The sequence below is a fragment of the Trachymyrmex cornetzi genome, unplaced genomic scaffold, assembly GCF_001594075.2.
Source record: "Trachymyrmex cornetzi isolate Tcor2-1 unplaced genomic scaffold, Tcor1.1 scaffold811, whole genome shotgun sequence".
Classification (NCBI taxonomy): Eukaryota; Metazoa; Arthropoda; class Insecta; order Hymenoptera; family Formicidae; genus Trachymyrmex; species Trachymyrmex cornetzi.
In genome coordinates, this window is record NW_017300149.1 from 70,796 (window position 1) to 84,049 (window position 13,254).

Here is a 13,254-nt window from a genome sequence, read left to right on the forward strand (position 1 = left end):
TCGAAATATTCGAGGATCTACGATAATAAATAATATACGATTCTCTTACCTAAGCAAAATTATAGATCACCGTAGCACCATTTTAACGTCAAAATAAATCATAGCTGATCAAAATTAAGTGACTACTTTTAATAATCGAATGTCATTTTAATGGTTCAGGATTTATCCAGACAAAATGCATAGCCATACCCAGACAACACACAATATTTATAAAATACTAGCTTACCCGTCGCGCGTTGCTGCGATCTCAGAAGAAAAAAAATTCAAATAAACTCGTTACGATAAAATCTATGGCTAGAAACCTGGCCCGGCTTACAATGAACAACTTCCCAAAGTTTCATGGCGATCGGATCAATGGTGTAGCAATGCATATAGGTAACAGACATACATATACATTCATTTTTATATATATAGATATACAAAATGTTTATAAATATTTAGAAATATTTATAAGATTTATTTAAATATTTTGGTGATTTCAGACTGTATTTATCATAAACGTTACATAAAAAAAATATTTAGTCCATATTTTAATAATATTTCGAATAAAGCTTTATAAAAATATGTATAAAATATTTATATAACATTTTAAAAATAAATAATAATAAATATATTTCATAAATATTCTGTGCTGTCTGAGTATAAATATATATATCATGGGCGTAGCTAAGGGACCGCGTTTGTCTCTTTTAAATCTTAGAAAAAAAATTATAAAAAGTAATTAAAACCGTTTAAACGAACTATCCTTAATGAATATTCACAAGAAATAAATTTTGGAAAAAAAGAATTTTGGAGTGAAAGTTATATAAAGATTTTCTTTATGCATTCGCGGTTTCTGCGACGTTTGGATAGACAATAGATCGATTATTATTTTATCGTAAATTCTCGAATATTTCGTTATTGCGTACTTCGTTGTGCTTGAGTACGATGTATAATCTTATGATGATCCATCTGTCCTTGTCTACAAAAATTGCAGGAGACTGGTTGCCAAATGGCGATCTATTTTGGAGACATCCTGTTGAATGTTTGCGACACTTTGTAGACTGAATTAACTGATCGCGATTAATTTGTCTGCAAAACCTTAAAATTCTGCAACATATTCCACATAGCGTTTTTTTTCACGCTCACGAGATATGTCAAGGATAATGATTAAAAATAGATTTTATTCTCGAAATGTCAGAGCGATGAGCACTCAGATTTGTATGCGCTATGCATATTTATGTGAACCGCAATCTGTATGGAGAAATCGATTCTTTTTTAGTCATCGATCAAAAAACACATTTTTTTCTGTGTTAATCTCGCGAGAAAATGAATTCTCTTTCCTTTCTTTCTCTCATTTAATTAAAATCATGTTGTATTTTAGATTTGCTTGTATTTTAGTAAAGTAATTACTATAGAATCGCGAAATTACTAGTAATTTACTGAAACGCAAGCAATTCGCAGCAGGAAAGCATGCAGGATTAACTTTCATTTACGTACACAAAGAAAAGGTTTAAATTAAACAAAATGCATTGGAATAGTCGAACCAAATAAATATTTAAATTAATAAATAATGTAATTGCACTAGAATTAAATTATTTTTTAAACAAAATATGTTTCATTTAAAATTAAATTTGTTTCAATGAAATAAAATAGATCGAACTCTCGAGACTCCAAACAAATTTTTTTCTCTGTGTAAATAAAACTTTCGAGTCCGAACAAATTTTCTTCTCTGTATAATTCTATTTTTTAACACAATTTTTTATTATTCTGCTTTCCCCCGATGATAATGAAAGACTAATTTTCCTCGTCATTTTTTTCCTAACAGAATACGTAAAATTAAGGAAACACGTCGACATATTATGGCATATTATGACATTTATAACTTACGTTATTATCATCGCATGCGTTATGTCCGTTAAGACCGCAGTACAGACATAACGAATAACGCATAGTGCATAACCCTGACGAAAATAAGAAATTTTATAAACCGTTCAATGACGATTTTTTGAGAATTTTTACGTTTTCAAACTTTATAAGAACGCTTACAGAACACTATTAGGTTTAAATATTTTCAGAACGTTTATAAAATACAGTATATATCGTTTCATGAAAGGTCTGTAATGTTAAAGCAACGCTTTTCAGAGGGCGCTCAATAAACGCTGATGCACTTTCGTGCAGAGAGTTCACTGTCAGACTTTTCAAACATTTATCAAACGCTTTTGTCAACCCCGTAACACAAGCGTTTTTCCTCCGTTTAACAAACATTCTTCTACATATCCAATTTTCAAGCAGTGCACGACATCGCTACCAGAGGGACATAATGAAATTCAATTTCTCGCATTTAAAAACCACATCAAATAGGATAAAAGCGCAGTATGACGAGACTTCTCAATGAAAAATTTTGTACCTTTTTTTTTATAAAGTGTCTGCGTTCAGCACGCTCAACACTTGAACTAAACGTTTATGAAACTTCTTGTTTTCAAAGAATGCCTTCCAAACTGCAGCGTTGCAATTTCTGTTTTACGAACACTCTACTGACCGTTTCTGAATTCTCAACGAATTCCTGCAAAAGCTCATGTAAACGTTAAACAAACATTCATAAAACTTCTTATTTTGTGTCAGAAAATGCCTTCCAAACGTTGCAGCGTTGCAATTTCCGCTTTATAAACACTCTATACTGACCGTTTCAGAATTCTCAACGAATTCCTGCAAACGCTTATATAAACGTTAAACAAACGTTTATGAAACTTCTCATTTTCGTCAGGGAAGCGAATCAACTAACCAGAATCTTTCCTTTCCTCCCATTCCATGGAAAAGAAGAATTTCGATTGATCGATTCCCTTATGCACTATGCATTATGCGTTATGCAAGAGCCTGTGCTGCGGCCATTATACGATACAAAAAAGGGATGAACCGAAATGAGCTACAAATTCAAATGTCACATCGTCACATGTCGTGCTTCTAAATCTCGACCAATCGCGATAGGTCGGCTCGACCGTGCGCGCGCGGAAGCAGCGACCAATCGCGGAGGTCGACGCGCGCGCCTCCACATTTACGCGAGTAATCGATATATCGCGTGAACCTCTCGTATCGACCTCTCGAAAGTCCGAGGACCCACGCCGCTGCCGTCGGAAATAATGCACTCGATTGCACTCGGTCGATAAGGGAGGCGAGGCGAACAGGTGACGACATCGTTGTCATACTCGTGATTTCATAACACGCCATTTTCTTTGTGTGAAGCGCTGGAGCGCGGAGGTGTTTTCACAGGCCGTGTTCCCTAACGAATTCCCCAGGTAACGTGCCCGCCTCGCCCCGACGTTTCCCCGAAATTCGCGTCTCGCGCGGACGACGTGCGCGGTGTCTCCGACGTGGATTGCGTCCGCCCATCCGTGGACACGCTCGCGCCGAGTTCCGAGTATCCCGAGTGAACCCGAGTGTCCTGAGGCCCCCTGCGTGTAACAGATTTCGTTGGAGGCGTTGAACGTACGGTGGAGCGGATTCCGCTCGCATCGCGACGCATTTCGCTCGCGCTACCTTCTCGTCGTCCTCGAAGCCGCGGATCTCGGGAGTGTCGATCACTGGTGACCGCCAGATACCTCGCGCTCGAACGTTCTCGCGAAGAAAGCCCGCTCGTTTTCTCTCTCGCTCTGTCGTTCTTTTTTTTTTGGTGAGCGCGTTGTACATACGTCATTGCCACTCGGAATCTTTCCCTCATTAACGTTGTTAGATGATTCATTTAATTGAACATTCCTTCCGGACATTCGAACTCTAAGCTTTCGTGCAGTAATAATTGGTGACTTTTGATTCGGTGTACATGATAAATTTATGTAAATAGTTGAAAGAGCGTGAGTAGAATGTAATATTAGAAACTAATCTCTTTCCAATATTTACAATTCAGGAAACACCTGGTGCTTATCCTTCATTGTTTGAAAAATTGTTGCTTTGTAACTTGATAAAACTTTTAAAGGCTACGTGCATTTTAATGTCAAAGCAGTAATATTCTCTAAATTATAAACTGAATGTTATAAAATTGTAGCAAATTTAATTTTTACAAATATAACTTGTAGAATATTATTTTTCTTGATTTGGAACAATAAAATTTTTTAATTTCAGCTTTACTTATAAAACTACTTAATATTACATTTTTGCTATTTAAATTACTCCAATCTTAATTTTCTAAAAAATTTATGGAGATACCTGTAATCTTTATTATGTATTTATACAAAAACAGAATATTAAAACATAAATTATATAGCTTGCTTGTATTTGTTACATATATAATTAAATTTTTATGTAGGATCTTTAATATTTCAACTTAACTTTCTTTCATAGACAAGAATTTGAAGATTCATGTTGATAATTTTTGTGAAATAACAGTCACTAAAAAATTTCTTCCATATTTGATCATAAATCGTCACATTTTTATATAAAAGAAGAATCATATTAGAATAATACTCTAATTATTCTACTTGATGTGATAAGGAAGTTATGCATTAGTCATAGTATGATTCCTATTTTTAAATTGTACACTGACTTTTGCTCCAAGCACTTATTCTCGCAAGAATTAATTTCTAATATGGTTTTATATTTTTTTAGCAAGTATGGCATCCCGCAAGAAAGTTTTGCTGAAAGTAATTATCCTTGGGGATTCAGGAGTTGGGAAAACTTCTTTAATGAATCAATATGTCAATAAGAAGTTTAGCAACCAATATAAAGCAACAATAGGGGCAGATTTTTTGACTAAGGAAGTGATGGTAGAGGATAGAATAGTCACTATGCAGGTAATCCTCGTGCTTAATTTCGTTATTTTAACAAATCGTCAGTATCTTGTATTTCTAACGGAAAATATTTTTGTCTTAGATTTGGGATACTGCTGGACAGGAGAGGTTTCAATCGTTAGGAGTGGCTTTTTATAGAGGCGCAGACTGTTGTGTATTGGTATTTGATGTATCAGCTCCAACTAGCTTCAAATCTCTAGATTCATGGAGGGATGAATTTTTAATTCAAGCCTCACCTCGAGATCCAGACAACTTTCCGTTTGTCGTGCTCGGGAACAAAGTAGATCTTGAATCAAGAGCAGTGAGTAAAATAACTTTTAAATCTTCAAAAGAATTTTAAGTGGTTTTGTACAATTTAATGAACGTGCAAATATAAGTACTATTTAAAATCTAATACTTTCACTTAATTTAATAATTACAATTTATGTTTTTATTATTTCCTACATTTTTTCTGTATCTTTTGTTTTAGGTCTCAAGCAAGAGAGCGCAACAGTGGTGTCAATCAAAGAATAATATTCCATATTTTGAAACTAGTGCAAAAGAGGCTATTAATGTCGAGCAAGCTTTCCAAACGATAGCTAAGAATGCTTTAGCTCAAGAAAGTGAAGTGAGTATATTAGAGGCGTAGAGTTTTTTCTCTATCCATTCATGTCTATCTCTTTTATCTATATCCTTGTGAATTTTAGGTCGAACTTTACAATGAATTCCCGGATCAAATCAAATTGACCAACGATCAAAGAAGCAATGGTAGAGGTGATTCATGTGCTTGCTAGGTCTTGGAACAGTGGTAATATCTCAAATGACTAATAAAAAATGCACAGGTCAGATACACTCACAACACCTGCGGCATAAAGGATGCGGAGAATATATTGCGATGAGCTTTATGTGTGCAGGAAGTCATAAAATTTCTTTCTTTATCTCAACATGTTATTATACAATCTTCCTCTGTATCCATAAAACAAACAAACATCTCAATATAATTCTCAATATAATTTTGTTGAAACAGTCACATTAGTGCATGGTAAAAAAAATAACGAGTTAAATCCATACGTAAAGGAAATGTGTACAAATATCTCGATATACATATACATATATAATTGTTTTTATAAACGTGTGTGGGAGTAAGATACATTTATCCGACTTCCTGACCTCTGAAATATCGCAATCTTGAATTATGTACTCCCGCTGGACTTGACTTGTCATATATAAGTCCTCTATGTTATTCTTTAAGTCAAGGATTCGCATCTCGTTTTTAAGTATTGTAATTGTAATATGCTCTCTTATCGGGTATGGCGAAACATATAAACTCTATTTTTTCTCTATTTTTTTATCTCGATAGTTTGTTGTCGATTAATTTTCACCGAAAGAATAATAGCTCGAGGTTTTTAAACAATATAGGAGTCGTTGTTGCACCAGAGAGGATAATATATGGGTCGGGAACACAGATAGCAGTATACTGTTAGTAAATTATAATAAAAGAATTTGCTCATAATTTGTTAAGTACAATTGCATTTACAGAGAAGCTCTAGTGCATATAGCTTATTATACTTAGACAGAACCGAATATTTGCTGTCAGTAAAAATGGTTCGTACGAAATAGAACGAAAATAAGATAAAGTTACAATAAAGTTACTAAGATACTTTGTAGTGTCTCGTAAGATGTTTTAACGAGTTTGAGATTCACGCGAATGGCATGGTGTAAACTCCTCAAATCTTTGTTTCCGATTCGGAAAAATTTTCAATTGTTATATATATGTATATATATATATATATATATATGTATACATATATATAAATATTGAAATATAAAATTTATTATATTATAAAGATTTTGGCTTGTTGCGCACGTATATATGTATAATGCTAAACATGTTATTTTGTTCGTATAAATAATTATTTTAAACTTAGAGATGTGTGTTTATATGGCCATCTCGATTTAGAAAGAAAAAGAAGAGAATTTGTTACAGATTTATTGTTAGAAAAATTTCTCCGCTGAACGTGTCATCTGTAATGCGTTTTACATAAGATACTTTTGCAGTTTTCAAACGTTGCGAAATCCCGAAACGAGATTCCTCTTCTTGTACCGCGATGCACATCGATTTTTAAGATTTTTTACTGTACATAAAACAGTAGGATCCCAAGTGCGCGGTGAGTTAATCGTCAATTGTATGGTCTATCGAACAATTCTACGCAGACTGTATTTTGTAAATAAGACAGCATATATAATCCACTTAGGAAAATTTAACGTTATAAAAATGAATCTTTATATCCTGATAGCCATATCAATAAGTATGCGCTTGTAATATTTTAATTCTACTATAGTTCTTATTAGAGCAGTAATTAAACGGCGTGTGATATTTATTTCGACGGAGGGAGCGAGCTTTCACATAGTTCGTGCGAAATACGGAGGAATATTTACATTAATGCTGTATTTCAGATTTTTGTAGTAAAAAGAAATGATTGTGCGCCTATCAAGATGTGTTTAAATGTTTTAAGATTCGATTTCCTAGAAAGATAGAAAGTGCAAGGTAAGCATGCTTTTCCGCAGTAGTACGCAACGTAGTACGATAGTATTATGCATCGCGGTACCAGTAATTGCCACTCAAGTCTCAAGTAATTTTGTTAATCCTCGGTTACTTTTGCTCAGTCTCTGGATTATAATTAAATTTGGTAAAACTTCGACTTCGCCAGGGGCTTTTAATACATAATCCCCTCCCTTCGTTCCAATGTTCGCTTAACGATTATATGTGGCCATCAGCGGGCGCACTGATTCTGTCGACGCACCAAATTACTTTCATGCGAATCTCCGGTAAAATCTCCAATAATTGATCTTATACACCTAATGATAAAACCTACTTGAGTCTTTACCAAAAAACAATCGAATTCAATTATTTATATCTATTATTTCTGGGCCACCCTGTGTATATATGATATTCTTATGAAATACAAATTTAACGTATGAAATATATGCATACGCAAGGTGTCCCAATAATCGTGCACTTCTTCTAGACACTTGATGCCGAATAATGATGATTAGCTGTATCGAGCCTTTGCTGAATGATTAATAATTAAAGGGCTCTTGAAAAAGAAATCAAGATGCACACGAATGAAAATCTAAAATTTGTAATATTTAAGATGCGATTGTCAAGATGTTTGGTATGTGTGCAGTATAATAGATGTAAAAGATGAAGTCCTATTGAGCTTTCGTTATGGAAAAGTTAATTCTAAACTTGTCGAGGAATCAATAAAGAAGGTGCGCGATTTCTGAGACGCTCTGTATATATGATAGTGCGAAATATTGCATTGTCAAGTGTGCTTTCATGGGTCTACGCATATATACGTATGCACGTGTATATAAGTGAAGATAATCATGATCACGGCGATTATAATTAATAATATGTATAATTCTATCGAAGTATGTTAATGATAAATATAATTATAAATAATACTATTGTTATTATTGCTGCCGCTATCGCTGTTGTTGCTGTTACTGTTCCCACTACTGCCATTATCCCTACGCAACAAATATATTGCTAACAATCAATACGTTTACGGCGAAGATTAAACTAATCGAATACAAATCTTCTGGTATAACTATAATTTTTATTTTTAATATTTCTACACTATGCAGTTACGATCTGAAGCGACATTAATTGTTTCGCTTGTAAATACAAAAATCGTTTAATCTAATTATATGACATTTATAAGGAAAAAGCACATAGCGCTAAAAATAGGGAGATATTTTTTATTCGAACAAAAAACATTGTAGTCTACTTTAGAGACAAAAGATCTAAAGACAATTGAGCCTTTAGATTGATAATCAATGCTTTTAATTAAAAATAAAGTATGTAAATTAAAAAATAAAGAATTAATTAATAATTAATTGTATAGGCTCATATTGAATTTAGGGGTCGATTCTGTAATTCTTAAACGACAGTCGTATTGATGTCACTGCACAGCTTTTTTACATAATATTTGCGCAACGACTGTCGTTAAGAGTTACAGAATCGGCCCCTTAGTCTTTTTTCGAAATTTGAATCTTTCGAGATAGTACGAGGGTCTGAAAAGTTTTGAGCCTCATCGTGAAGATGGCGTTACTCTTCAAAGCCATTCTGGTATTATAATCGTGATACTTACGAAAGATATATGTGACAATTGTGGCCACTTTGGACGTTCAGTTCTTGTTTGACAATCATTTGTGTCATTTTGTAAAAATGGAAAAAATTGAATATTGTGCTATAATTAAATTCTTGCATTTGAAAGGCAATACGTCTACGCAAATTAAAACCGAGTTGGACGCTGTTTACGGGGACTCTGCCCCATCATTTGCCACCGTGAAAAGATGGGTAGCTGAATTTAAACGTGGTCGTACCAGCTTAGCTGATGATGAGCGTTCGGGACGGCCAACAACTGCGACCACCATTAATAACATCGAAGAAATTCATCAAATGATAATGGACAACCGTTGAATTAAGATTAGGGAGATAGCAGAGGCTGTTGGCATATCAAAAGAGCGTGTTTGTCATATATTGACTGAAGAATTAGGCATGCGTAAGTTAACCGCGCGTTGGATGCCGCGCTTGCTCACTCTGGATCAAAAACGCATTTGAATGAACATTAAGACCCTGTTGGAGCGGTTTAAGCGAAACGAGTCGGATTTTTTGCGTCGATTAATAACGGTTGATGAAACTTGGGTCCACCACTTCACTCCTGAAACGAAAGAACAATCAAAACAGTGGACTGCGAAGGGTGAACCTGCTCCGAAGAAAGCGAAGACGGTTTTATCGGCGGGAAAGGTGATGGCGACTGTTTTTTGGGACAGTCATGGAATTGTGTTGATCGACTATCTTGAAAAAGGTAAAACAATAACACGGACGTACTACGCATCATTGCTTGACAAGCTGAAGGCAGAAATTGAGAAAAAACGACCGCATTTGAAAAAGAGGAAAGTGCTGTTCCATCAAGATAACGCATCGTCTCACACTTCGGCGGTCGCTATGCTATGGCAAAAATTCACGAATTGCGGTTCGAATTAATTGACCATCCACCGTATTCACCAGATCTGGCCCCCAGCAACTTTTTTCTGTTTCCTAGGCTCAAAGTTTGGCTCGGAGGACAGAAATTTTCATCAAACGAGGAGGTTATCGCATCTGTAGACGCCTATTTTGCAAAACAAGACGTTCAGTATTATTTGAATGGATTAAAGGGGTGGGAGCATCGCTGGAAAAAATGTATCGACCTAAAAGGAGACTATGTGGAAAAACAAAATTGACTTTGACCGAAAAATTACTTGTTTCTATGTTAGGCTCAAAACTTATCAGACGACCTTCGATAGATGATTTCATGATCATGCAGTTTTTATGCAATAATTAGTATTACTAACGATATTCATGCTAAAAGTGTGGGTCTCAACAGTATTCTTTACGACGCAACTTTTCACGTTTACAAATGTTTTCACGTATGTGCCTGTCGCGGTAATTATCGTCTTCCCAGAATTTTTAGTGACACTTTTCAGCGATTCTCTGGTTAAGAAAAGATTTTTCAAGACGCAGACTTGCTTTATAAGGAAGCTTGTAGAATCACAGTTTGGTATGATAGCGTCCAAATCACTTAGTAACTTTTTCGCCGCCTTGAAAGATAATTTTAAAATTAAAGTGTTATAAATTGCAATATCTACTCCTTTAATTATTTGTGATGAAAGATATAGTTGCATAGGAACTATAAATTCGCAAAACGTAAAGATCGTATATGTTTTAATAAGAAAGTAATATTTAAATGCAATTTTATAACATCGGTAAATTAAAAAGAGATTATTATATAATATAAACATTTCAAAATTGTGATTACAATGAAAAAAGAGATTTCTATTTCTGGTGGAAAAGATTTACGAAAAATTACATAATTGAGACAAAATCTTAGAAATTATTAGTTTTTCATATATATTCATAGTAGGACGTAGAGCGACGTTGTTTTTTTTTTTAAATCTACAAATCTTTCGTCCTCAAATAACGCCACTCTGCGTCTCACTGCGAATATCTACGAAAAATCTAAGAATTTCTAAGATCTTGTCTCAATCTATATAGTTTCCGTAAAAATTTTTTTTTCATTAGGGATGATTCTAGTAAATTAACGTATAATGAAATTTTATCATTTTCATAAATTGATTACCTGAATACTGCTGATTACGTTTGCTAATGGGCTTTCCATGACCATGCGACCGTTTTGGATGCACACGTCTAATCCAGCAACCGCATTTGTCCTTTTCGATTCTAGATTATTCTTCGCATAATAGTAACACCTGTCTACGTTTTTACCCTCTTCTTCTCCATTGTGAATGGACAGCTAGAAAAGCAGTTTGTATATATTTTATGTATGTAAACATATTATGTATGTATACATCTCTCATAATCCATTTAAAAAATTGATACTGTAATGCTGGCTTCAAATGTTGTGTAATTATAATATTAAATATTTCTTGTACAATCCATATACATGTCTTTCTTTATTAAATATATATATGATAAAAATAATTGATATTCACATTGATATCTTCAAGTGCTCCGTTAATAGTATTGTTGATATCATCTAAAGCGTTTTTTTTTATTTCTTCAAGGTGCACTTCTAGATTCTGCGACATTCGTTCTTCGAAAAATAATAGACCGTATAGTATAGTTCGGGTGGCTGTCTTTTCTACATCCACTAATCGCTCGAGACTGAGCGAAGAATCCGTCTCATTTTGCTCCAATGCCTTAAAAAAGACATATGAAAGCTTTGTTATTAAAATATAAAAACGGAGATACTATGTATATTTATCAGATACGCATGATTTTTTTAAAGAAAAACGGAACAAAATTATTTTCTTATACTTTTTAATTATAAAAATTATTTAAGAATTGATATTATAAAATAATAGATATAACTTTCAATCTTTCAAAAAATATTAGGGAGACTCTGGTCAAAAAACGAAAAAATCTATTATATTCTTTTTCTAAGTATTTATTTTATTTAGAGCAATTTAAATTTTTCTCTTTTTATAAATATGATTTATTGAACTCACATAAACTGTACACAGTAGTACCAAGATGAAAATAACGGTCTTCATTTTTCCTTTTAACCGATTGCGTTCAAGAAACGATATTCTTTCGATGCTATTACTATCATTTCATTTTTATATCCAAAACAGCTTATGATAACGAATGATAATGTGACATTACTCAACTTTTTAATCAAAACAGAGATTAATCTGAATGATATATAACTGATGTATAAGTGTTATCGAATATGCTGTCAAATATGTTTCAATATTGTCTCTTATTTACAACAAGGAAATGTACTTTTTTGAAAGCACTTTAGAGACAAGAAATATTCTGTATTTGTTTAATATTTGTCTCTGAAGAAAAGATCAATACGTAAATTTCGGATCTCAGGAAAAAAAGCATTTGCGAAAGAGAAAAACAAAAATATTAATGTATACTACAATACAACATTGTAATTATCAGAACGTGTGATAAGAAAGTACAAGTATTATCGATCTTATTATTATCACAAACATAATCTAAAGAAAAAATATATTTTTTATAACATTAATTTGTTTAAACAAAACAATAATTTTTAATTACATAAGCGAGTTCCTTCCTGTAAAAGATAGCGTTTCTTTCGTAACATGATATTATCCCCTTCATTCATAATGTACTACAAAAATATACTTGATGCTACCGCGTCTCCTAATAAACATGATATAGAAAATATATATGGAATTTTCTGGATTTAATTTTTTTCATTGTATTATGTTTCTTTTTTTAAATTCTTTTTTTTTAATCCATATAAATATTTTTTAATTTAAAGAAAAATTTCTTTAAAAGACACTTGACATCATTTTATTAAAAAATTTGTTTATATGTTAAAAAATGTATACGTTTAAAGTTATTTATAACATACAGAAAAAAGTTGTCAAATTTTTATTTTCAATGTAATATAAAAATAATATAAGCAAAAATATAAAAGATAAAATTATTACAGAGGAAGAAATATTTGTTTAAATCTGTGTAGAAAAAAGCCGATGTTTTAAAAAATTATTTCATAAAAACGGAAAAAAAAATATTTTGAGAAAAGTTAACTATAAAATTATGCATATTAAAAATATATAAAAATATATATTATGTTAAGAGATATATTGTGATCATTAGAAAATTTATCAATCACAATCAATTAATAAGATTCATTTCTATTTTCATAAAACTAATAAAAAGTTACAAAAAACACATATTCAAAAAAAGTATTAAAATATGTTTAATCACATATTTCTAATCTAGCGCACTTTGTACTCATCAAAAAAAAAAAAAAACAGTATCTCTTTTGTATGCACTTTACTGCTCGGAATAAACACGAACGATAATGATCTGTAAATGCCTAAAAGTCTTATGTATCTAACGCTTTGTTTTTCATCATGAGAACAGAATACTCTTTATTAATGACATATATATATATATATATAT

The 13,254-nt window shown here is 32.6% G+C and overlaps 2 protein-coding genes across 3 annotated transcripts in view; one reads left to right on the forward strand and one right to left on the reverse strand.

Annotated features, from left to right (window-relative positions):
- The first annotated feature begins 3,133 nt into the window (after window positions 1-3,133).
- Window positions 3,134-5,723, forward strand: Rab7 (RAS oncogene family member Rab7). The gene is made up of 5 exons (XM_018519120.1): window positions 3,134-3,275; window positions 4,579-4,763; window positions 4,843-5,061; window positions 5,230-5,367; window positions 5,447-5,723. The coding sequence occupies exons 2-5, from the start codon at window positions 4,584-4,586 to the stop codon at window positions 5,531-5,533; spliced, it is 624 nt and encodes a 207-aa protein (XP_018374622.1). The 5' UTR covers window positions 3,134-3,275; window positions 4,579-4,583; the 3' UTR covers window positions 5,534-5,723.
- Window positions 5,724-10,068: 4,345 nt separating this feature from the next.
- LOC108768603 (uncharacterized) overlaps window positions 10,069-13,254 on the reverse strand; it is a 5,403-nt gene continuing 2,217 nt past the window's right edge. Inside the window, exons 1-4 of one of the 2 annotated variants that reach the window (XM_018519086.1) lie at window positions 11,817-11,909; window positions 11,301-11,507; window positions 10,928-11,101; window positions 10,069-10,388 (exon numbers count right to left, since the gene is read on the reverse strand). In XM_018519086.1, coding sequence (XP_018374588.1) covers window positions 10,107-10,388; window positions 10,928-11,101; window positions 11,301-11,507; window positions 11,817-11,861 — 708 coding nt within the window. In that variant the 5' untranslated portion in view covers window positions 11,862-11,909 and the 3' untranslated portion in view covers window positions 10,069-10,106. Of the gene's footprint in view, window positions 10,389-10,927; window positions 11,102-11,300; window positions 11,508-11,816; window positions 11,910-13,254 lie in introns of those variants that run through there. The other variant, XM_018519088.1, reaches the window with a different exon arrangement.

Excerpts from the sequence above, each read along its gene's own strand:
- Rab7 (XM_018519120.1), top strand. The coding sequence starts at position 4,584 with ATGGCATCCCGCAAGAAAGTTTTGCTGAAAGTAATTATCCTTGGGGAT. Across the intron at positions 4,764-4,842 it reads ATAGAATAGTCACTATGCAG|ATTTGGGATACTGCTGGACA; the intron begins GTAATCCTCGTG and ends TTTTTGTCTTAG. Across the intron at positions 5,062-5,229 it reads TAGATCTTGAATCAAGAGCA|GTCTCAAGCAAGAGAGCGCA; the intron begins GTGAGTAAAATA and ends CTTTTGTTTTAG.